The 23,683-nt window shown below is 46.5% G+C and overlaps 1 protein-coding gene across 3 annotated transcripts in view; it reads left to right on the top strand.

Moving 5' to 3' along the window:
• The window catches only part of USP40 (ubiquitin specific peptidase 40), a 62,546-nt gene that overhangs the window by 27,622 nt on the left and 11,241 nt on the right, over positions 1-23,683 (top strand). For 2 of the 3 annotated variants that reach the window (XM_037524251.2, XM_054700174.1), the window contains 14 exons: positions 511-595; positions 1,434-1,504; positions 2,167-2,486; positions 4,622-4,745; positions 5,933-5,990; positions 11,953-12,006; positions 12,728-12,816; positions 13,966-14,052; positions 16,099-16,135; positions 18,006-18,070; positions 19,310-19,384; positions 20,111-20,237; positions 21,762-21,856; positions 23,070-23,188. In XM_037524251.2, coding sequence (XP_037380148.1) covers positions 511-595; positions 1,434-1,504; positions 2,167-2,486; positions 4,622-4,745; positions 5,933-5,990; positions 11,953-12,006; positions 12,728-12,816; positions 13,966-14,052; positions 16,099-16,135; positions 18,006-18,070; positions 19,310-19,384; positions 20,111-20,237; positions 21,762-21,856; positions 23,070-23,188 — 1,406 coding nt within the window. Of the gene's footprint in view, positions 1-510; positions 596-1,433; positions 1,505-2,166; positions 2,487-4,621; positions 4,746-5,932; positions 5,991-11,952; positions 12,007-12,727; positions 12,817-13,965; positions 14,053-16,098; positions 16,136-17,316; positions 17,554-18,005; positions 18,071-19,309; positions 19,385-20,110; positions 20,238-21,761; positions 21,857-23,069; positions 23,189-23,683 lie in introns of those variants that run through there. The other variant, XM_037524252.2, reaches the window with a different exon arrangement.

The raw sequence follows: 23,683 nt of genomic DNA, 5'->3' as shown, positions 1-23,683 counted from the left end.
CAGTCTGCTTCTTGGTGTTTTGGTGCACATCTTTGTTCTCGTAGAAGTAAGCCCGTGACAAGATGCTGGGAGATCGAACAATTCACTCCTATTTGTAAATTAGAAATTTCTCTTTACAGAGAATTACTTTGTTGTATTGTGGAGAGCGACTCATAGGGTTGATCTTTGCTGTTGTGCAGAGGTCGCCACATTTAGATTTAAGGCACTGAGAGTCAGTTGGCCTTCTGGTAAAAGTGCTCTCTCCGCACACGGAGAGGAAGCGCCGAGGTGGGCATCATGCCCTCGTGTGGGCCAGAAGTCCTCGGTCACCGGTGGGCAGATCGACCCTCTTCTGGAACTGACTGACTGAACAAGTGGATGTCTTAGTCCCACGATTCTGGTGTTGGGAAGAGCAGGGAAGGCTCAGTTGCTTGCTCCTGGGTCAGCTGTATGTGTAGTGGCGCAGGATCAGCTTGACCTGAAACTGTGGCCGGTGACTTGTCACTGTTCTCCTTCCATTCCTGTCTCCAGCTCTTAGAGTTTTGGGAAGGAGATATGGTTCTGAGCGTCGCAAAGTTCGTACCAGCGGGACTTCACGTTTACCAGACGCTGCATGGTAAGAAGATACCAAACAAAACATTTTATATCTTTAGTTTTCGTGGGACTCATCCGAGATTTTCTACTCTTGGCCAGTTTTTAACCATACCTGCCACCTTCCTAAGTATGAAGATTACTGTCCGTTTTCAAATCATTCACCCAGTTTATGTATTTAAATGACAAGAAATGTTTTGTATTTTCTGAAATTAGCACTACCTCTCTACCAAAGCAATTTTTTTTAGACTTTGAACTTTTTGTTTTAATATCATCACAAGTTATTTGAGTAAAATAATTACTCAAAAAATTAATTTTTTACCCAACTCTCAGTTTCAGTCTTTGTAGCAAAACAAAGGTAGTTTGAGAGCTTAAAAAGCCTTTAACAGCAAAACAACAATAATAGTAGTAGTAACATTTCTTTCGGCCTGTGCCAAGTACGGTGATAAGTGTTTTATATAAATGATCTCATTTGATTTTTCACAAATTCTTTTACCCCCGTTTCATAATGAGAAAACGGGCACAGAGACCTGCGGCACACATAGCGCCGACTAGTGGTGGGCGAGGCGGCTCGGCCTGGGCCTGCTCATGGTGTCAAGTACCGTTGACCTTTTAACTGTTTTTCCTACTTTATGCTCACAAAGCTTATGAAATAACATGGGGAAGTATGTAAAATGCCAGGGGGGGAGCTAAAATGTGATGGTAGGAATAAGTAAAATTAAGATAAAATAGCCAACATAGTTATTGCCTTTTCCTTAGTTTTCCTTGATGAGAATGCTTTTCAAACAAAGTATCTCAGCTTGCTTTATTTCAGTTGTTCATGATCGTGATGGCTGGTCTCGCTGATAATCTCATCTTCCTAGGAGATGACCTGACACTGTGTGAAATTGAAATTGCTGATGGGGAAGACATCTTTGTATGGAATGGAGTAGAGGTAAAAAAGTATTGAGAAAGTAGTTCTGATTTTTTGTTACTATAATGAACTTTTTAAGCAAGTGTGTGCAGGCAGTTAGGCCTTAGAAAACTGTTGACATGTCCAGTAGTGGCACGGTCAGTGCACATCACCTGTAGAGGAGCTGTTTATTGAGCCCTAGCACGCCAGGCTGTGTGTCAGGTGGAGGCGCAAAGGTGGGTAAGTCAGTTTGTGTCCTTAGGCGAGCGTGGTGTCAGTTGTACTGAGTAATGCTGGGGGGCGGGGGGCGTGCAAGTCCCCTCTGGGGGCTCATCAGGGGTTGACTCCCTGTCATGAGTCCCCTTAGAGGGAACATGTGGGAACAGACTGAATTTTCTAAGTCAAAAAAGGGGTGAAGAACATCTCAGCCGCTCAGTGGACTGTCCTTGGTTCATCTCATACGTTTCCGAGGCCTCTGCCACCACTGAGGACTTGCACATCTCTGTCCCCAGAAAAATAAAAGATGACTGAGAGTTTCCAAAGAAAAATCTGAAGTTGTTCTTCTGATACTTAGATTCCTGAAAACTATGTTTCACCTGAAAAGGAAAAAAATGAGACTTACTCTATAGAGTAGCCTTTTACTTCATGCTGACTTGACTCTAGCAAGTGTAAACTCTAGTAATGGTTGTCTTGTACCATTGTAGGTTGGCGGAGTCCAGATTTCAACTGGTAGTGACTGTGAACCTCTGCTTTTAAATGTTCTTCGTCTGACAAGCAGTGATGGAGAAAGCTGTCAGCAGCTGATAGAATCTTCCCACGTCTTTCCGTCTAACGCTGAAGTAGGCACCGTGTTCACGGCCTTAGCTCTCCCGGCAGGGGTGGTCTTCCTCAATAGCACTGACTCTACAGGAGAAGAGGGCTGGGCCCCTGTTCCCGAGGAGGACTTGAGGAAGACATTCAGAGAACAAGGCGTCAGAAACGGAAGCTCGGTTTTAATTCAGGATTCTAATAATGATGACACCAGGTAACTCGCTGAAACAAAATTTCTTTAAAATTATTTCAGTTACAGTACTGTCTCTACAAACTCTAAAGGCTTTAATAAGATCCAAATTGAACATTTCTTTTATTTCAAGACATTGTCATCTATGTAGGGTAAATAGAAATGTCCTAGGTTAGGCTACTTGGAGAAGAAATGGTTTTGTGATGTGATTTGAGAAGGTAAGTTAGATATAGTCTAGATTACTTGGCTATAAAGAAGAATCCTATCAAATGAATTCTGATAGTCCTCTTTCTAAAAATGAAGGCACTTTCTTACAAAGAAAGTTCTGGAGAAAGACATTAAAATCATCACTAAATTTGTCTAAATATTTGGTCACAAGAAAACCCATAAATCTACTCAGTTTTTCATCGGAACCCATTTTCTGACTGAGAGCCTCCCGCGCTGCCTGGGAAAGGCCTTCCTCCTGGGGGGATGCGCCTGCATCCCTATATGTCACTAGGAGCTTAGAAGTGCTGCCTGGCTCTGTGTTTGCTGACCTCGTCTATGAGTACATTTCCATAGCCGTGGTGTCATGCACTGTCGCCCCAAACTTCCATTGTGGAGACTCTAGGTTCCCTGTGCTGAGCCAGCTGCCTGCCTTGTCAGTGCTGTGAGCAGACTTGGGCCCAGGGTTTCTCTTCCGATATAAAGTGGTTGCGACACAGAGAGGCAACGCACCGTGAACTTGACTGTTTTATACTCTGCTTATCACTGTTACTCTTTCTGACAGCTGTTTTCCAGACATTCATTCTTCCCCCTGATTATTTAATACACTTTATTATCTATTCCTTTATAAAAAGTATAATGCATTCTTAGGCCTTGGGAAGTTCACAGTGAAGACAGGAGACGGGTCTCTGGCCTTGCTAGTATCAATCTCTGTTAACTTTGGTGATTTTCTGAGCTCAAGTAATTGGCTTTTGTTGTGAAAGTTCTTTCTTTTTAAACAAAATAATGATTATTTTGTAGCTAGTTTTATCCTGCTCCCTCACCCCCTTTTTTGGAGGCTCTTCATAAGCCTCACCTCATGGCTACATTGATGTTACATTTGCACTGCAGGGCAGTACAGTGGTGAGGCTGCGCCTGTGTAGGCAGTGTGCTGCCGTGCAGTGGTGAGGCCACCCCTGTGCCAGCAGTGCAGTGCGCTGGTGAGGCTGGGACTCTGAGCTGCCCACTAGGCTGACCTCCAGCCGTATCACTCACTACGACCATGAGCAAGTAACTTCATTTCTCCACTGTGTCTTCTTCTGTAAAATGGGGATGATCATCAGCATAACAGCAGAGAGTTGTAAGGTTCAAGAGAGTTAAGTGCTTGCAGAGCGTTGCTCACAGTGCCAAACATTTTAGCTACATCATCGTCACAGTCATCATCATCCAGTTTTTCACTATTTTAAGGTAGCCTTTGTGCTTGACACTTTGCTGTTTCCAAGATTGCTAACTTGGGGTGGAGTTCCAGAGTGAATAGCTGAAACAAAGAGTAGAATTGTGTGTTAGAGGTCTCCCAAAAAAGACTTCTCCTGGTGCATTCAGTGATTCTGTGTGAATTAGAAGTCACCCCTCCCTCAAGCCCTGTGACCACTTTATGTGGGGACATTTTTGTAGGAGACACTACTGCCCCTTGCTATCACAAAACAGAATGCTACACTGAAGCACAAATATGCGACGTGGCGATGTGATGGGTACCCCTTAGATGTGGCACTTCCACGTGGTGGCGTTCTGCGCGACTGCCGTGGCTGTCCTAGCATTAAATTAAACCTCAGGCTGAGGGAGGTTTTGGCAGAAATAGTCTTAAGGCTCCCTGCTGATTCCCGGGTGCCAGCGGAAGCTAATGACTGTTCAGTTACAGCAGTTCCCTTTGAAAAATGTGACAATAAATTATTTGTATAAGTCGGGGATATTTGGAGTCATGAATGTGGACCCCCAAGGCTACCGCCTGCCAATTCCCTGAGGGGCGCGTCACCTGCCAGAGCCTGCTCAGCAGAACGCGGGACCGTAGTTAGTCACAAGGAAGGGCACACGCGGACTTCAAAGTGGTGCCTAAGGAGAGATTTTAATTTTCTGATCTCTTTTGTCCTAGCAGTGCTGTGTAAAGACACTTTCTTTCCATGTCTTTTTCCTTACAGCTTGTTGACCAAACAAGTGAACTGCATCACCAGCGTGAGTGAGATTGACTGGCTCCAAGTAAAAAACTTATGCCAATTAGATTCTGAAGAGAAACAGGTTAAAATATCAGCAACTGTTAACACAGTGAGTAAATTATAACCAAAGTTTGGTGAATAGGTTTTTAGTTAACAGAATTTTATTTAGAATCTTTCATAACATTTTCTAAATCTTAACTTTCTTAATCTTAAGAAATCAGCTTAATTTTCAGTGTTTTATTATAGCTTATTTACATATATTGTCCACTGGCATATATTTATTTTTTAAAAAGTCCAAAGCCTAGAATTGGAACGGGGGTGTTAAGCTACTTCATTAGTTCCTGTCTGGCTTTGATAAACATGAAATGCTGTTTTCAGGGTATATATGCTTTGGTTTTGTGTTGTGGTGTTTGGGTTTTTAAGTTTACCTTAAAGTGTTCCGCATAACACTGTGCTTTATATAAAGCCACCTGCCCTTAAGCGGGATCTGCTCAGTCTTCCATTCGGACTGCCATACTGGGGTCCTTAAACACTGCAGTCAGCAGCTTTTCTTGTTCCCATAGTACCTCCATTTATTATTTTTCTGTAATGTTAAAGAAACTCAGAATGTTTTCTTTCATAAAGATATCATTTCTCAGAGTGTATGCATGTGATTGGTTGCGGCCAAGGGGGCAGTCTGTGGGCCAGACCACTACTGCTGGGAGGCCTCCCCTGTCCCTGTGGGGGCGGGGAGCCCTTGGTTGCTTCAGCCTCTGGAGTGCAACGTGGAGCACCAGCAGGAAGCGGGGAGTCATCTCTGCCATCAGTTTCACAGCTGAATTTCCAGTTTTAAGCCCTACAGGCAATTTAATTTGAACTTTAAAGGAAGAAAAGTTTTTCTAAAATAAATTTAAATAGTGTCTTTGGATTAGCATCATGGATTATTATATGAGTTTACTAGTTGTCCCTTAGAGATGGATTACCTCCAGTTTATTCTGCTCTTGGCAGAAAGATCAGTGGTTTGCCACCTCTTTGCCTTTGTAGCTAAATTGTTTTAGTGTTCTGTAGGTGTTCTTTCTTTTCCCAATAACATCGATTTGATAAAAATGTAACCATTAAGATCTAAGTTTTTGCTTTCAATTTTGTGCAAGAGACAAAATGAATTTCAGTGGTGGAAAAAGTTTTTCAAGTAGGTTGTACAGCTGGATGCCAGGTAGCGAGTAACTGCTGTAACCTGCGTACCACCTTGCCAGTCTCCACCCCCCACTGTTCACTGGTCACCTTATACACAGTCATTAGTTTATTTCTCTATTTTAGGTGGTGTTTGATATTCGAATTAAAGCCATAGAGGAATTAAAATTAATGAAGGAACTAGGTAATCATTTACGTTTGCTTTTGTTTTTTTGTTTTTTGTTTTTTTATTTAATTTAGTTTCGTTTTGATTTCTAATTAAAAATACGGGCGAGTACAGTAGTGAGTCAGAGAAGCTCCTGCCCCTGCCGCCCAGAAGGGACAAACTCAACTTCTGTCACCTGTAGGTTTGTGTTGGAAACACTGCGGGAAAGCTGACGTCCTCTTTGTTCTCTCCCTCCTCCCTCTCCTCGCTCCTTCCCCCGCGCAGCCAGCGGTGTGTATCCAGGCAGCGAGGCCCCGGCGCACCCTCGCATGCACGTCTGCCTGTGCACACGCCTTCTCCTAATTGCATAAGTTCTGTCACACCGGATACAACTTTCTGTAAATTATTCACAACATGAGATTTTCATTAACAGCTTTATTGAAATTAATTTACATGCCTCAAAACACCCGCGTTAAGTGTAATTCTGCGATTGTTAGGTAATACGTAGATTTATGCAGCCATCACCCCAGTCCAGTTTTAGAGCATTTCTGTCACTCCAAAAAGCTCACTCAAGCCCTTTTACATTCCAAGCCTCTGGTAGTCCCCCTGCTCTCTGTGTACTTACTTTTTAGTAAATAATAGTCTTTGGTGTATGGTTTCTTTCACTGAGGTTCATCCCGGATTAGGAGCTGTCAGCAGTTGCTTTTTACTGCTGGCTGGCCCTGCGCAGTGTGTTGTGTTACTGTGTGTGGTCATTTGCCAGGGCATGGATATTTGGGTTGTTTCCACTTTGGGGCTGTTATGATCAATGCTGCTGTGAACGTTTACATTTAAGTCTTTATGTGGACATAGTTTTCATTTTCCTTGGGTAGATACCTAGTATTGGAATTGCTGGGCCATATGGCAGGTTTGTGTAACTTTCTAAGAAACTGCCATCCTGCCTTCAACATGGCAAAGCTGTTTCTGTCCCCGCCAGCAGCCTGTTGGGTTGCAGGACCCCAGGTCCTTGCCAGTGGTTGGGACTGCCTTATTACGGCCACCCTGCATAAGAACCACTGTCCCCGTGATACGTGGGTTCGCGCTTTCTAGCAATGCACTGACTGCCTTCTTTATATCCTGCAGTTTTTATTCGGGAGCTACTAGAATTATTAAGTGGATTAAACAAGCGCTCAAAGTCAACATGCAAAAATTTATGGTATTTTTACTAGCAACAAAAATGAAATTAAGATAACATTTATAATAGCAGAAAATACCATAAAATATCTGGTGATAAATGTGTGAGCCCTGTATGTAGAAATCATTGCTGTGAAGAACTCATTGCTGTTAATAATGAATGAATGGAGTGATATACATGTTCTCAAATTGTTAAAAGAATAATTCTCCCAAAGTTTATTTGTGGATTCGTTATATGCTCACTCAAAACCATAGTAGGATTTTTTTTTTTTTTTTAAGAAATTGGTTAGCTGATTCTTAAATTTATATGGAAATAGAAAGAACTGAAGGTATCCATGAAAATTTTCGGGGAGGGTGGGGAGATGAAGTTGAAGAGTTACACTGTCTGATTTCAAGACTTGCTCTGAGGCCTGTCGCACCACGCCAGTGTGCTCTGCAGAAGCGCAGACAGGAAGTGGGCCACCAGGTGGGTCTCCAGCCCGCCAGGGTGCAGCCCTGAGCTGAGACTAGTTTTCCCTTTTCCTCTCCTTTTCCGTTTAGAATCTTAGCTCCTCAAGTGTGGGCTCCTTGGCCGTCTTTTCATTAATATTGTCCAGCTCCCAGCTAAGGGCCTCGCCCACAGCGGCATTCGTGGAATACTTGTGGGAGGAATGAGTGAGTGAGTGAGTGAATGAACGAGTGGATAGATGCTGTTCCTGAGATTTCAGGGCTACAGTCCTACTCTCTGTGGCCCAAACTTTCTCCCTGAATTTTTCATTTTTCTCTCCACCACCATCCCTACTATTTCTTTGACTTTTTCTCCTTTTCACTTCCCTCTTAGCCTCAGAAGCCTCACTATTTATTAGTGCCCACTAGTTTTTTTTTAAGTATTTTGCTTTTCAAATCATTTACTATGTAAATATCCAGCATTGGTCTTTGTCTTTCTGACTGGCTCTATGGCATGTAATTCCCTCAGAGTCTTTCCTTATGGCTGAATTGTTCTGTGGTGTGGCTATACCCCCTCTTCCTGACCCAGTGCCCTATCAGTGGGCACTCAGGCTGTCTCCAAGTCCTGGCTTTTGTAACTAATGCTGCAGTAAACACTGTAGAGCATAAAATTTTTTTAGTTGATGGTGTCATGTTCTGTAGATAGATCCCAAGAATGGGATTACTGGCTCCTACAGTGTCTGTTTTTAGTTTCTTTAGGCAAGTTCAGATCACCTTCCAAAATGGCTGCACTAGTTTACTTTCCCCCCCCAACGGTGTAACAGGGTTTGGGGGCTTCTCGGTATGTGCCATTTCCATGAGCGAGAGATGGTACCTCACTGTGGCTAAATTCCCCCCATTAAAACGGATGATGAACATTTTTCCATCCATCATTTGACGTCCTGAATATGCCCTTTGGTGAATTGTCTCTTCAGACCTGCTGCCCATTTATTAATTGGCTGTATTTTTGAATTGTGTTTTTGGTATGTTTAAGATTTTAACCCCATCAGTGGCGTGATGTGTGACTATCTTCTCTCACTCAGGAAAATGCCTTTTTAATCTACTTGTATTTTTCTTTCACTGTGTAAAAGCCTTTTAACTTGAGGTAATCCCAGTTGTTTATTTTTCCTTTTTATTTCTCTTGCCATATGGATCAAATCTCAAAAATAATCTTTATCATTGATGTCATGAGACTTGTCAATGTTTTCTTTTATATATTTCATTGTTGCAGTTTTTCATTTTTAAAGCCTCTATTTAGAAGAATTTACAACAAAGGTCATACGTGGTTTTTAGAACCTAGAACATTCATAGTGGAACCACGGTAAGAATCCTGGTACACTTTGTCAGTTTACATTCATCACTAGTGCCAAGTTATTTCCATGGGGAGAGTCTCCATGTGTCACGGGCCCAGCTGGCTGGCCATCGATGCAGAAACGGGCCGCTAGCTTTGCTTTGCATCACATGACTCAAAGTGAATCCTGGTCCTAAATGTGAAAACTAAAACTAAATTTCCTGGAAGAAAATCTGTTACTCTTGCCATAACTAAAAGGAATTTTTAGGTAGAATTGAAAAAAAACTAACAGTGAAAGAAAAACCTAATAATTTGGATTATATCAAAATTTTAATTTTCTATTCTTCAAAAGGCAAGCCACAATCGGGGAGAAAAGAATTGTAAAAAAACGTATTTGACAGTAGTAGCCTTGCACCCAGCATGCAACCTGACTGACCGAGTCAGAAGACAACCCAACCCAAGTTAGAGGGCACTTCACCAAAAAAGCCTGCATGCACGCAACCTCCACACACAGGGCAAAGTGCACAGCGCCACTGGCCTTTGTGGCACTATCCACAGTGTACAGCGCTGATGCCCTGGCACGAGCACAGCTGTGGCCAGTGGGCATGCAGCGTGTGCGGGCCCTGGTGAAGGCGTGTTTGTTGTGAACTGAGCGCTCGCTCACCAACTCTTTCAGATGTTTGTCCAAGAAAAACCAAGGCAATGCCTTACAAGTACTGTCCCTGCATGTTCGCAACCCAAAACTGGAAATAACCCATGTGATGTGAGCAGGGAGTGAGGAGCAGATCATGGTGTTGGTGCAGGGGAGCTGTTCACACGCAGAAGCAACGAACACTCACCTCATGCCAAACATGGGCCAACATCAGAGGCAGCATGCCGAGCAAAACAGGCTGGACCTGGGGACAAGTGCCCCCTCTGTCCCCCTCACATCAGGTCTTCCAAAGGAAAACCTCAGCTGTCTTTACACAGGCAGATTGGGACGGGGTGGCAGCTGCCCGCAGCGATGTGGGGGTCTTGGGGAATGGGTGTAAGTTAAAGCTCCCCTTACGGGCGGTTACGGAGTGTGTGTGTCAAGCCCTTGGAACTGCACTTAAGCTGGCTGTGCTGCACTGTAGGTCAGCAGCCCCTCAGGAGGCTCGCTGACTATCAGCTCATTAAAGTGACTAGTTCATCGTCTCCCTGCCTCCCGCCCCCACTCCGCACCCTGCTGCCAAGAGCAAGGGTCTCCCTAAATGCTGGCATGAGCCCTCACTGCTGCTCACAGACTGTGGCACCTCCCCGGTGCGGGTGGCCTCTCCTGCTCCCTCCGCCACAACCTGACTGCCTCGCTGCAGTGGCTGTTTTGCTTGTTCCGACTGATGCTGCCTGCGTACCTACTGTGACCTCTAGTGCACAAGCTCTACCCCACCACTGCAGCCTCCTGGTGCCCCATCACTGTGGACTCTCTTCCTTCACTCCTGCCCACCAACTCCACACTCATTTGGTCTCAGGAAAATGGAGCTTCCCCGCGCATCCCTGACCATGCAGCCTCAGTTCCTCTCTTCTCCATGCCTCTTCCCTCACAGCGCCGACACCAGCTCCCTGCATGCTCGTGCGATGGACACGGCCTCCCACTGGACGAGGCTGTTTTGCTCACTGCTGTCCTGTCAGCTTCCAGAGTGCAGGGCCTGGACACAGTGTTGAGTGAGAGTGAAAAAATACCAGGAGACAATATTAAAATGCATTTTCTAAGTTGGATAACTCTTTTTATATATTGTCAGGAAGTTTGTATTAGAATTATATGCTAGCCTCATGTCACTGTCGTGTAGATACAGAACTCAGGAGCCTCGGATGGCGCCTCTGCGATGGTCTGAGTAAAGTCAGAACTTTGCAGCCGTGGCCTTTCTTGCCTTCTCAGAAGGCTCCACCTCCCTCCCATCCCGCTTCACTAGCTCCAGTCCATTAATAACCTTAAAAATCACCTACCATCTTCAGTGTAGGCCATCTCTGTCCAGTTCCGACTCGCACACATTTCATTTAAGAGTTCGTCGCGTCACTCCAGCAACCCAGCAGCGCTGCTCGGTTCCCACCACGTTGGGCTGAGCGAGCACTCAGAGCCCAGGCTTGCTGCAGCTCCTCAGCGCACGCTCAGCCCGGAAGTCGCAGGCGCATCCTCAGTGACCAGTGACTTCCCTCTGAAGTCTGTCAGTGACTGGTCGCTGCCTCCCTGCAGGCCGCAAAGTGTGCAGTTCATTGCCTCCTCTCTCCCAGCAGTAAGCCCACGGTCAGTTTCACAAAAAAAGAACAATTGGAATCGGCCAACATGGGTCAAAGTGCAGCAAAGAAACAAAAGTATATGCAGTTATAGACGAAGTCGCTCATCACCGAACGTTGCCCCTGCTGGCGTTCAAGAGCCTCCAGAGGTGCAGCCGGAGGAAATGATGAACGTGAACCTGTCGACACAAGTCAGGGAATTAGTTGTGATGGAAAGAATGAGGCTGTCCCGGAGGAAGTGACATCTTCAAAAACTGCACGCCAAAGGAGCTCTTGAGACACGGCATCAGAAGCACAACATGCTTTTATTGGAAGCAGATCCAGACTCAGAGAGCACTGGAACAATTCTCTGAGGCTTAGAAAGATGCTCCCTCTGTAATGAGAAGAAAGCCCCGTTTAAGCTATTCCTGGTTATGATTTTCACAAAGCATAAAAAAAAAAACTTTAATTCTCGGTGTTCCTAATATTTTAAATTACAATGTAAATGTAAATATTTTACTATTTTCTAATTTCACAATATATTCATTAGTGACAGATTTAAGTGCCTTGACAAAGATGCTGAAAGGTCACAAAACCTTTCCTTTCAAAAATTCAGTTGTCATTTTTCTCATTAAGATTTTTTGCACAGCATCCCCTTGCTCGGGCATTTTTACCGCCTCACACATCTGCAAAAGGAAGAGTGCCCGTGCTTGTTTTTCGGTTGCTGGGTTTTGTTGAATTCCTTGGACTTGTGGCTAGTGGTAGCTTCCTGCTAATTGACACAGCAGAGCAGGTCTCTAGAGTTCTGTTTGGTTCTAACTCCCTTCTCTCTGTTTCTAGCTGAGGACAGCTGTTTGAGACCTATTGATAGAAATGGGAAGCTTCTCTGTCCAGGTAACTCCTTTTGGCCGCCTTCAGAAGCTGACACACACATGCCACCTGGCCTCCTGCGCACTTTCCTACGTGAAACAGTGACATCCAGCACCCAGTACTCTTGGTTTACATTTTAGAACCTGACTCAGGACAGTGCCGTCCAGTGTCTTCTTCGTGTGTGACAGAAAACTGAACAAAAAGTCGAGGACTTGTTTTTTTAAATAATAACACCCATCTGTCCGATTAGTCGATCCTCATTTTAGTTGTGATTTTGACATAGCTATCACTGTCTTGTTTATTGGCAGTTTTTTGTTTTGCTAATTTTCGTGTGACAGCAGTTGGCTCATGGGTCCGTAACACGTCTCGTCAGTAGACTTAATTCCGTCACGGACGGGTCAGCATAGCGGCTTTAAACCTAGAAGCAGCCAGTCCATCTTCAGCGAACTGATTTGGATTATCTGACTTTTAATCCGTGTAAACAACGGATTTTTTAATTAAGTCTGAACCTAGAGCATTCATTGCTGTCTCGTTTCTTAATTCTGTTGTACAGATAACAATATATCCAGGTGTGGAAACTGAAACCAGACACACCTATATAGATTACTCTTTCGTATGACGTGTAACTCACAGATTAGTATTTTTTCTTGACATTATTGATTTTCAAAAAAAGACTAATTTTGGCATATTATTTTGCCTAGGAGGGAGTTAATAGCATTCACCATGTTTTCAAAATTCTTTATAGTGCCAGACAACTATACTTTGAAGGAGGCAGAACTAAAGATGGGGAGCTCGCTGGGTCTGTGCCCCGGGAAGGCCCCGACATCCACTCAGGTAACGGCAGGTTGCGTGGCCGAGTAAAGCCCCTTCCACATCCCTCATTTACTACAGCGGTGCTGGCTTTCTTAAAAGCTCCTTCTTCAATAATTTATTTGAGGATGACATCATGTAGTTCTGTTTAAATAAAATATGTCACAGCACTTTATAAGGTTCTTCTGTGAACACGTGACGGTTGAGGGGGCTGTTACAGTTGAGTACTGTCAGCTTCGGCTGCCGCGCTTCATCAGTTCTGCAGTGTGCCCGCCCCCTTTACTCGCATTTTAAGTCAAGGATGAGTCTGCATCTTGCAGTCAGTGGCATCCTGCAGTTACAGCTGAGACAGTTTTTACTTTCTCAGTGGTTCAAAAATTATGAGTAACCCCAGGAGCATAGGTTTGATGAAGCACAGCATGTGGACTTGGGACTTACTTGCTCTCTGCAGTAACATAATAGTCTCACAGTATCTCTGTCCTTTCCAGTCTTCATTTGCAGGATCAGATACCATCAGGCTGACCTTTGCCAGAAGCCTTGCCCATTTAATAAGCTCTTGTCCTTGTCCACAATCAGTGAGGCTCCCGCCTTACGCGCTGCACGTCAGGTTCCCCGTGGGCCTGGATCCACTGCACTGCTTCCCCAAGCGCCTCCCTTTGGCTCTCCTTCTCCCCTGAACCCTAGAAAGTAGCAGTGCATGCCAAGCTGAGCTGAGGGCAAGCGTAACAAGAGAAGCCGCATTAGGAAGAGTCAGACCATTGGGAGCGGAGTTAGGTTTTTCTTGTGGGGTCTTGGGAGTTGCAGTGTATGGATCCCGGAACAGAAAATGAGATCGCAGCTGATGACTCAGGAAAAATGCCCCTTAATGCCAATAGGGTAAGGTACCTGCAAGTCCCTTTGACCGAGAAAGAGAAAGAGGGCATAGCAAGGTAGATGACGGTGAGCGCGGCAGATGATGTTTACTGAGGAAGAGCATTGGTGATGAAGCGTTTACATTTCTGGGTAGTGGAGATTATTGTTTAAATTGTAACGTTACCCAACACCATCTCGTGTTTACATAATTTGAGATTTTTGTTAGTTTCATGGGCCATTGGCTTTCCCTTTTGGAAGTGATATATTTATAGAATTTTAAAGTTCAGAGTGACTGCATTTACACTTCCTTCTTGGTCTCAGCTGTTCCTGTTTTTTGCTCTGGGGAGTGACATCCAGCCTGGGGCAGAGATGGAGGTCACAGTGGAAGAAACTACATCTGTGAGAGAAGTGAGTAATTAATTCACTTTTGGAGCAGGGGTTGGGAGGCTCGGGGCATGTGGGTTGGGAGCAGTGGTAACTTGCGTCAGGATTTTGAGGTCCTAAGGCGAGGATTTACAAATGTTAAAAGAATTTTATATATTTACTAAAGGAGTAGTTTGGGGAGCTTGAAAATTAGTGACCCAACTAGAATTTTTTAAATAAGATTCTTTTCTGATTATCAATAATACTTGATCATAGTAATTTTTTTTAAATATTTATTTATACAAGCACTGGATACAGTCAGAAGCGTGGGAGGGTGAGAGAATTCACCAGAGCCAGAGAGGGGAACAGAACAGGCAGAAGGACCGAAGTGCACTGCTGAGGGGAGCAGCGGGCGGCAGCAGAGGTCTGCGCGCCATGTGGGACCCTCCTCCGGTGGCCGGGGAGCAGCCGGGGATCGAACCGGCGCCGCAGAGGCCGTGGGCAGCTTCGCAACCCAGCGCTCAACCACTGCGCCACTGGGGAGGCCCTATCATAGTAATTTAAATTATACAGAAATAGATTAAAAGAATTGAAGTCCCTCATCCCCTCGCCCACCAATACCAACCGCTTGGCATATATCCTCCTGGAGTCTTTGCTTTATCGACACACACAGCCACACACGCACGAGCATGAGTGTTTGTGTGAACATGATGATGCTGACAGACACTGACCTTGCCCTCACAGAGAGCTGGACTTGGAGTTCGGGGATGTGGAGCGGCGGTGCGTCAGGTCCTTAGATAAGCCTGTGCTCTGATGTGGAGAGTCAGGATGAACTCAATGTGTTTTTTTCTTTAAAACTATTTTTCCAGCTCTGTCCCCTAAAATAGCTTGGAAACCGTGATCAAACAGGCGCTAGAGAGCCCAGCTGGGATGGTAGTCGCCAAATACCATTTCCTGTGCTGGAAGGAACCAGGACTTCTGGGGGAATAGCGGCTTCTGCGTCTCGGTCAGCAGACGGAGATGAGCCTGGAGTACGTTGTCATAATAGCAAGGCGTCCTGACGCTGCAGATTGCCAGGAGCCCGCTAGGACAGGTTCCCGCTGCTCAGAGATGCCATCAGTGGGGGTGATGGTGGACACGCATAAAGCCAGTGAGTTCACACTCACTGAAAGAATTATTAGTTCTCTGGAGGATGGAGGGAAGAACGAGCATTTATCTTGTTTCTCCTGTGTCCATTATCGACAACAGAGTAGCCGAACAGAAGGGAAGGCTTTTTAGACGAATTCCAGCTAATAAAATGAAGAATCTTTAACCATCAGTTTTTCAACTCCTAATCTCATTTCCTAGATCTAAATAGTAGATTTAGGTAATGACCCTGCAAAACTTAGAACTCAGAAAGAGCAAAACGCAGGCATTCTGAAGGTTCCAAACAACGACCACGCCCTTCTTGCCAAAACAAACTCCAAACCCTGGCCCCGAGTTTCAAGTACAGGGACAGAAACTTGTTCCTTGCACACAGGCCTGCAGTCTGCACGCCCCGAAGCGGACACAGTTGCCGGGTGAGGCAGCCTGAAGGGCAGGAGAGGCTTAGGTAGAGGAGGCAGAAAAATTTGAACACTGGCTGCATATTTGCTGTTAAGGAATTACTGATTTTGGAAAGAATTTTTATCTTTTAGAGATGAGGACAATTCATGAGTGGTACAACATCCGAGCATTGCCTCTCGAGAGAGGGGCCAGGACGCAGAGGGGAGCAGGGGCTCCGCTAGGTGACAGGACTGGGCGCGGACTGTCCTGCTTGCGGGCGTTGGAGATTTTCTGTGGCAAAACATTTCTGATTTCTTTATTTTAACCCTTCGTTGCATGCTGTGAACATGTGCCCAGTGTTTTTTAATTTCAGAGAAAAGAAACCATAAAACTTCAAAGGAGCAGTGTGTCTCTTTGTTCTCCCTGAGGCCTTTGCAGGCCTCTGGTTCCTCAAGGCTGCAGGGGCCTCTCATCTTAATCACCGTGCGCAGCAGGCCCCGGCCTGCAGGCATTTCTCACACTGTGACTCAGAAACAAAGCTAATGAGCATTATTCTTTTTTTTACAGTGTTTAAAAATAATGCTGGAGAAATCTGGCCTGTCAGGTAAGGCTGCCCCACCAGGGCTCTCGGCCACACCCTCTACTTAAAGTGAATGCAAACTCTTTACCATTACATCGTTCATTGCTAAACAATATTTGCTTCCCGCCCCCTCAGGTGTAGTCCCATAGAACTTCCTTTCCCAGTGCACCGTGCGTGCGCTGTCACCCTGTGCACCTCCCTCCCTCCCTCTGCTCCCTCTCCTTCCTCCTCCCCGTAGGGTGCCGCTGATTTACAATTGTCCATTTTTGCTTTGTTGTGTTTTGTACTGTTATTAATTTTCATAAAGTCCTATTTGGTTCCCCTGTATTCATGCTCTGAGTGAGACCATCCGATACTTTTCTGCTCTTTTCTCTCTGTAGTTTTTCCCCATGTCAGTTCCACTTTACGTTTCTGTTCTTACATGATGAATTCTCCAGGTTCTTGTGTGCCACTGAGAGGAAGTGGCAGCAGATTAGCCTGCCCATCGGCAGAGAGCCTGGGGGGCGGTCCAGCACAGGTTCTTAAGAGTAAGGGCTAGCCTAGCCCTCCCTCCGGTCACCCAGCTCTCTGCTCTCACTGACCTGGAGCGGGCGCAAGTGTTGCAGGCTGCTTTTCCGGGGTGGAGACTAGGGGCTGTAGTGCAGAGGAAACGACTGGCCAGGGCGTCCTGAAGTGGGAGCCTTGGGTGGATAAGGCATGGGGGTGGGGAGGGTGGAGGAGGCGCTGTCCTGCTCCCCAGTTCTTGCTATGCCTTCACTCCATGGAAGTGGAATGGGGGCGTCAGCTGTGGGTGCGGGCAGTCATTGTGCATGACAGTCTTCCCCGTCAGGGACCACCACCTGTTCCTGTTTTAGAGGCCACAGGACCGAGGCCAAGAAGGGCCCCATGGCTCCCCAGGGGTGCAGCAAGCGGCTAGGCCGCCAATTTCAGGACCCAAGCTCCTTCCACCCAGTGCGCCATGAACGCTGTTAGCTCGCTGGTGTTTTGCTAAACATACATACATCGGTTAACCGTTGCTGTCTGTCTTACTGGGTCTAAAGCTAAGGCCAAACAAAAGAGGGCTGGCAAAGAGGCGGCCTGGGACTGGAAGCCTGTGGGCTGCAGGGGCTGATGTTGGATCTGGGTTTGTGCCTTTGGCTGCAGCTGCTTTGGGGGCGAAAGGGAGTTGACTGTTTGGTGATGGTTTTTATTTTTTAATAATCCAGGGTTAAAAATCCAACATTCACTCTATTCAGCACCCTCCACTCCTCGAGGCACTGCTCTTTCCAGTTCCTCAGTGTAACCTCACTACAGTGCTCGTCCAGGAAGACGGCTTGTGTTAGTCTGTGAATAATAAAGGCATAATCAAATGTCACATAATAGTAGCAAGTGTCACTTTTATTCACAAGCATACGATTATTGGTGGAATAGAGAGCACATTAACCAAACTGAGAAACAACTTAGTTTTCTTCCTATTCTGGAAGTATAATTTAATTTTAAAAGTTAGTTAATTATTAAATCAAGTTCCATTTGCTATTCATTTATCTAGAAGGGTCACTTTTTTTTTTTTTTAAGATTTATTTATTTATTTATACAAGCACTGGGTACAGTCAGAAGCGCGGGAGGGTGAGAGGATTCACCAGAGCCAGAGCGGGGAGCAGAGCAGGCAGAGGGACCGAAGGACACTGCTGAGGGGAGCAGCGGGCGGCAGGAGAGGTCTGCGCGCCATGTGGGACCCTCCTCCGGTGGCCAGGGAGCAGCCGGGGATCGAACCGGCGCCGCAGAGGCTGCGGGCAGCTTCGCAACCCAGCGCTCAACCGCTGCGCCACCAGGGAGGCCCTAGAAGGGTCATTCTTGATAAAGTCTTAGAACATATTTTTCTGAATTTTTTCCATCTGGTTTGGTTCCTTCACAGGAGACTCGTGGCATTTACGAAAAATGGATTGGTGCTATGAGGCCGGAGAGCCTTTATGTGAAGAAGTAAGGCTCTTTCTATACATTCTATCCCTCAAAATGATTGTGTTTTGTATTTTCATACAAGATATACCACTCTTATGACTAAATTCTAGAGAAAGCTCTTTGTAGGGTATAAAAATCCACCCTTGGGTCTGCTTGCACTTTTTTCTTGCTCAGGCTTAAAGGGTGGTTAATCTTGTTGTTGGCCTAAAAGCATCAAACCTCCCAGTCCAAACCCATGGCCTTAGAAGTTGACCCAAAGTGAAGCTCTGTGAGGAAGCTGAGAGGATGTGCTCAGCCACTCAGGCCCCGCCGCAGCTGCCCGCTGTCGGGGCGCTGAGAGGAGCCGCAGGCAGAGTGGGGCTGGCACGCTGGGCCCTGGGGTGCTCGGCCGCACTGCTGTCCAAGTGAAGAGGCCTCCCTTGGGCCCTGGCTGGGAACCTGGCTGCCCAGAGTCAGCAGCAGACTCAGCTGTTCAGGACGGAGAGGGTAGCTAGTCAGATGGTTTCCACACTTTCTTCTTCACTGATTCCCAAATTGCTGTCAAATAGCTCACCTGAAAGCATGCTCATTACGCCCAAGTCTGGCTCTTCTTCCTAGACGTCCCCATTTCAGAAGGAAGCGTGATTTGCTGTCTCACCACGTGCCTGTCATCTTCACGTCACTCTCAGTCTTTCAAGGGCTGTCACTTCTCCCGTCCTCCCTGACCAGCCCCGCTGCTGGCCTCCTTCGAGCCTCTACTCCCCTTTACTCAAACTGCCACAGCAGGCTCCCAGGACCGGTGTTCCCCACTTCCGTTTGTCGTCCATGTGCAGCCAGATCGTGGCACCTCTATTCGAAGCAGCGCCCTCCCCCGCGGTGACCACCTTCAGGTCCAGCTCTCCCCTCTCATCAGAACAAGCGGGCTTAGACCTGACCTCCCGGACACTCTGCTCTTTCCAGGAGTTAGTTCTCTTCCCTCTGGCTCTCCCAGTTCAGTTCATTTTCCTAGGCTTAGCTGAAATTTCATCTCTTGTAAAAGGCTCTCATAATTTCTCATCTCATCCATGTCCCTTTCCTCTGATCTTTCATGAAATTTACAGTTTTTACCCATCATTTAATGCATGATGATATACTACTTTATAGTCATTTCCTGTCTCCTCAACATCTGTTGCTTTAGTCATGTATTTCTTGAAAGAGTAATAGAGGCATAAGGTTAAAAAATGTAAGCGTCTATTCCTTTCCGAAATCATAAGTGACAAAAAGGAAATTCTGTATTCCCAGGACGCCACACTGAAAGAGCTTACGATATGTTCTGGAGACACTTTGCTTGTAATTGAAGGAAAACTTCTTCCTCGGGTAAGATTTTTTCTGAGTCAACATTTTGTAAGTAACAGTCCCTATTTTCTGACTACATAGATGATATATTCTCGTTATGTGAAAATGGGAAATACAATCCTAAAAAGAATAGAGAACTCACCTAAAATCCTACCAGTGGGTCAGCTACCGCATTTTACATTTTTACAGATTTCCTTCCTAAAATATTTTTAAACAAAATTAAAAATCAACTATGTATACAACTTGATTTCCTACTTTTTTGTATTTAATTTTTTAACCTAACCAGAAAACTTAATAAATCTATGAATTGGTTTTTCCGCCACTTTGTTTTAGTAAATTAGTAAAACTGACATCACAGGTAATGTTTACAGAAATGGGTTTATTTTGTGGCACTTGGATATAGGGTCAGCAGGTTGCTGCTTTATGAAATCCTGCAGGAGCCTCGTGGGTGAGAGCTGCTTGCATCTGGCGGTGGTGTGCTCGCCGCGCCTGGGACCGTCACCTCTGTGCTGTCAGACATTTTGTTTCTGCTTTTCTTGTGGCCACTTAGATACTTCCATTTAGTCCCGGTCGTCTCAAGACTGGTTGTAAAAACAAGAAACAAGTGTAATATATGGCAATGATACTCTGAAAGGAAAAGTAATAAATTAGGGAATACTGAGGAGTAGTTTCTGTTATCAAGATGTTTCTCCATGTGGAAGTCGAAGTTCACTTAACCTGTGTGCCTCACATGGCTTTGTTCCCCAGGGTTTCCTGAAGGTGCCCATCTGGTGGTACCAGCCTCTGGGCCCCTCGGGTCACTGGGCGCGCCATCAGGACCAGACGCACTGTCCCCCTTCTCAAGAAGGGGACCGGAGAGCTGCTTCCACCCAAGGTGAGAAGAGAGCAGATCAGTTTGCTGCCGTCAGAAGAGGCCAGAGGGCCCTGCTGCTCTGGGAGGCGGCGGGGGTGACAGGACCGTGAGGGTGACATCATCGTCACTCCATGGTGGTGCCCCGTTTATACGGGGCTGGTATTTATACGATACTGTCAGTTATTGTCTTTATTATTCAAGGAACTTTTCTGTGCCATCCCTTAAGATCCTCATGGCACCATGAGTAGCGGCCCTCTCTGGGGCACAGTGGTGCAGGGCACGGCCAGGGCTGGCGCCCACCAGAGCCCAAGCACTGCTTCCAGGGCCTTCCGCCTCCCCCGACTCCTGAGGAGACAGGCAGGGTGAAGACACCGGCCTCACTCTTCCCGAGCGGCTCCTGCACACACGACCCCACACATGCTGTGGCGAGGAAGAGGGCACCGGGCGTGCGGCCGCATGGCCGCCGGAGACGGGGCTGCTGCTCTTAGAAAGTGCAAATCTTCCTGACTCTGCCTGAAATACTCTTAATAGACCAAAAAAAAAAGTTAGACTAACTCTTCATAGACTTCTCTTTTTCTCACGCTTTGCTTATTTAGTTTTTCTAGTGCCTTGAAGTGTTTACTCAGCATTGAGTTTTTTTTTTAAGATTTATTTTTATACAAGAACTGGGGTACAGTCAGAGGCGTGGCACGGGAGGGTGAGAGAATTAATCAGAGACAGAGCAGGGAGCAGAGCAGGCGGACTGACTAAAATACACTGCTGAGGGGAGCAGCGGGCGAGACAGGAGAGGTCTGCTGCGCTGTGTGGGTTGCTCCTTGGCAGGCTGGGAATCAAACCTGCGCTGCAGAGGCTGCAGACAGCTTCAGAGTGCTGCGCTCAACCCGCTGTGCCACTGGGGAGGCCCAGTATTGAAATTTTAAATCAAATTCTGAACTATTTACTCTGAGGTTGGAGTATATGTAAGAATGATATGATTCTTCTCGTTGAATGAGTTGTGAAAATGGCATGAATCTTTGTTGGATTATATTATATTATATTTTATTATATTATATTATTATATGTTAACTAATTCCAGAAAGTGATCTGTTAATAGAATAATTTAGATTGATGTGAGCCCTAAAGCCTGTCGAGTCACTGTTTTTCTCCGTGAAAGTAACGGAGCAGCTGCATCTTGGCAGTGCTGTCACGGCCCCAGCACACTAGGAGAGAGCGTGTGTCTTCACCCCTGAGGGCTTTCTGAGGGCGCCTTTCGGGCTGCCGTGTCCTCGGGCCTTGAGACATGTTCCTGAAGAGGCTTGTCACTGAGTCTACGTATAATCAGATTTCTTCTGAAGTGTTAGTGCCCAGCAATAAAGAGAGGCTTAAAGCAAAAGCGAGTGAAATTTATGCTGAGTTTGAAGTCAGGAGGGCACTGATTCAGGGATTCGGATCCACGTGTCTTGAATTGCACGAACCCTGTTTGCAGTCTCTGAACATGTGTGTGTTTCAGAAACGGGAGTGAGCACACTGAAAGCGCCTTTCACACGCCTGGCCTGTCCTTTGTAGGTGCTCCCGGTGCCCTGCAGGCGGAAGTGCCCCTCCACTACCTGGGAGACGTTGAGATCTCGGAAGACGCCACCTTGGCGGAGCTGAAGTCCCAGGTCAGACTCCTTCCCGCAGCAGCCCTTGGTGGTGATCTGGCTTCTTCCAGTGAGATAGTAACATGTTCTCTTATTTCCTTTTCCCGCAACTACAGTCTGTTCTGATATGGCATTTGTTATATGCCATGTTCAGTGGTAAGTACCCCGCAGGCAACACGCACACGGCCGCAGGGCGCCGGCAACCGTCCGCCGGCAGCCCGCCCCACAACAGGCATGCTGTGCTTCATTGGATGTGTCCTTGGTGACGCGCGGCTTATGTTCATTTTGATTTCTTTAGAAAAGAGTGACTTATTGAGACATCTGTAAAGCATTCACTTCTTTATTTACATCGTTTTTGTACCATTGTGATTCATGTGCTAAATGTTGTTAGTTACAAGACGCGTGAGCCGCTTCCAGGAGGCGGCGGCACCGGCGCTCGTGTCAGGCTAGCCCAGACAACGCCGCGTCCCCCGTGTCCCCGCTTGTAGAAAGGGAGTGCTCGGTCCAGATGGGAAGAAGGGGTTGAAGAGGCGTCTGACTACGGTTGGACGAAGTGAGCAGCCCTTCTTCCTCTCAGAGCAAAAGCTGTGAGCGCACCACAGGGGGAACAGTCCTGACACTGGCCTCGCGTATGAAATAGACCGTTGGCTTTTTCTTGAGGAAGTCATTTCTCATGAGTAGGAAGATGCTTTTTTCCCTCCCTTGGACTGGGTTGAAAGATAAAAATAATCTGTTCTGTTTTTAGGTACCATAGTGTAACGTAAACAGAGAAACAGCTGTCTGCCTCACAGTTAGAGCCTCACGGGTGGATCAGAAGATTTGAAATATTCCAATACCAGAGTTATCTCTTTGGCAGAGCAAACACTTTTGAATTCTGTTTGCACCAATCACAGCAGAGAGTGAGCCGTTGGGAGCAGCCTCTGCCTCCCGTGAGCTGGACTCGCGCACGGGTTGGTGCTTCCGAAGGAAATGTTAAAAGTGAAGGCACCTTTTGAGTCATATTCGAAAACAGGAAATTCAGTTATTCCTCAGGCTCACGTCCGTAGAGAGGAACACACGTGACTCAGGGTTCACTTCGCTTAGCAGCTAGTCTTGGGATGCCCTGTATAGGTTTGCATCAGTTCTCGAGCCGCTCTTCCCTCAGCTGTCACCGTGTAGTGCTGCCTTCTTCCCTCAGCGCTGTCTGTCAGAGTGCTTCCTCAAACCACTGGAGAAATGTCTGTTTCTTTCCCAGGCCATGACCTTGCCCTCCTTCTGGGACTTTGCCATCCTGTCCCCAGCGCTCCTCAGGGCCTGGACGGTGGAGAGTAAGCGCCCCAGCCGGCTCTTGCGTGTCAACCAGCAACAGCTCAAGTAGGTTCCTTGCTGGGCACCCGGCTTCGCTTTCCTGCACCCCACACTGGTGGGAGGGAAGTGGGCTCATGGGGAAGGCGGACAGAAATAGAAAGGCCATTCCTCAGCGGTACTTTTATTGGAATTAGATTCTGGGACAGCTTCCGTTTTCCAGCAGTAGCGAAAAGGTAGCTTCACTTATCTTGACTGCGCCAGACACTGACGGAAATTTTAGTGAGTTTTTTTCTAGCTTGATTTAGAGATGACCAACATGCAGCACTGTAACTGAGGCATCCTGCACGCTGCCTGCCATGCTTGCACCCGCGGGATGCTGCCCCTGCGGCATGGCGTGAGTTGCCCTTTCTTTTTTGTGGTGAGAGCATTTGAGACCTAGCGGCATTCAGGTGTCTGATCCAGTGTTCGGGGCGAGTCAGCGCTCTACACGAGCCTCAGAACTTTGAACCTCTCCTTGTCCCTCCGGGCCCTGAAAACCACCACTCTGCTATCTTTCCATGA

Source organism: Talpa occidentalis, unplaced genomic scaffold, assembly GCF_014898055.3.
Source record: "Talpa occidentalis isolate TD23 unplaced genomic scaffold, MPIMG_talOcc4v2.1 talOcc4.3, whole genome shotgun sequence".
Classification (NCBI taxonomy): Eukaryota; Metazoa; Chordata; class Mammalia; order Eulipotyphla; family Talpidae; genus Talpa; species Talpa occidentalis.
This window is presented reverse-complemented; position numbering and strand designations above follow the sequence as displayed.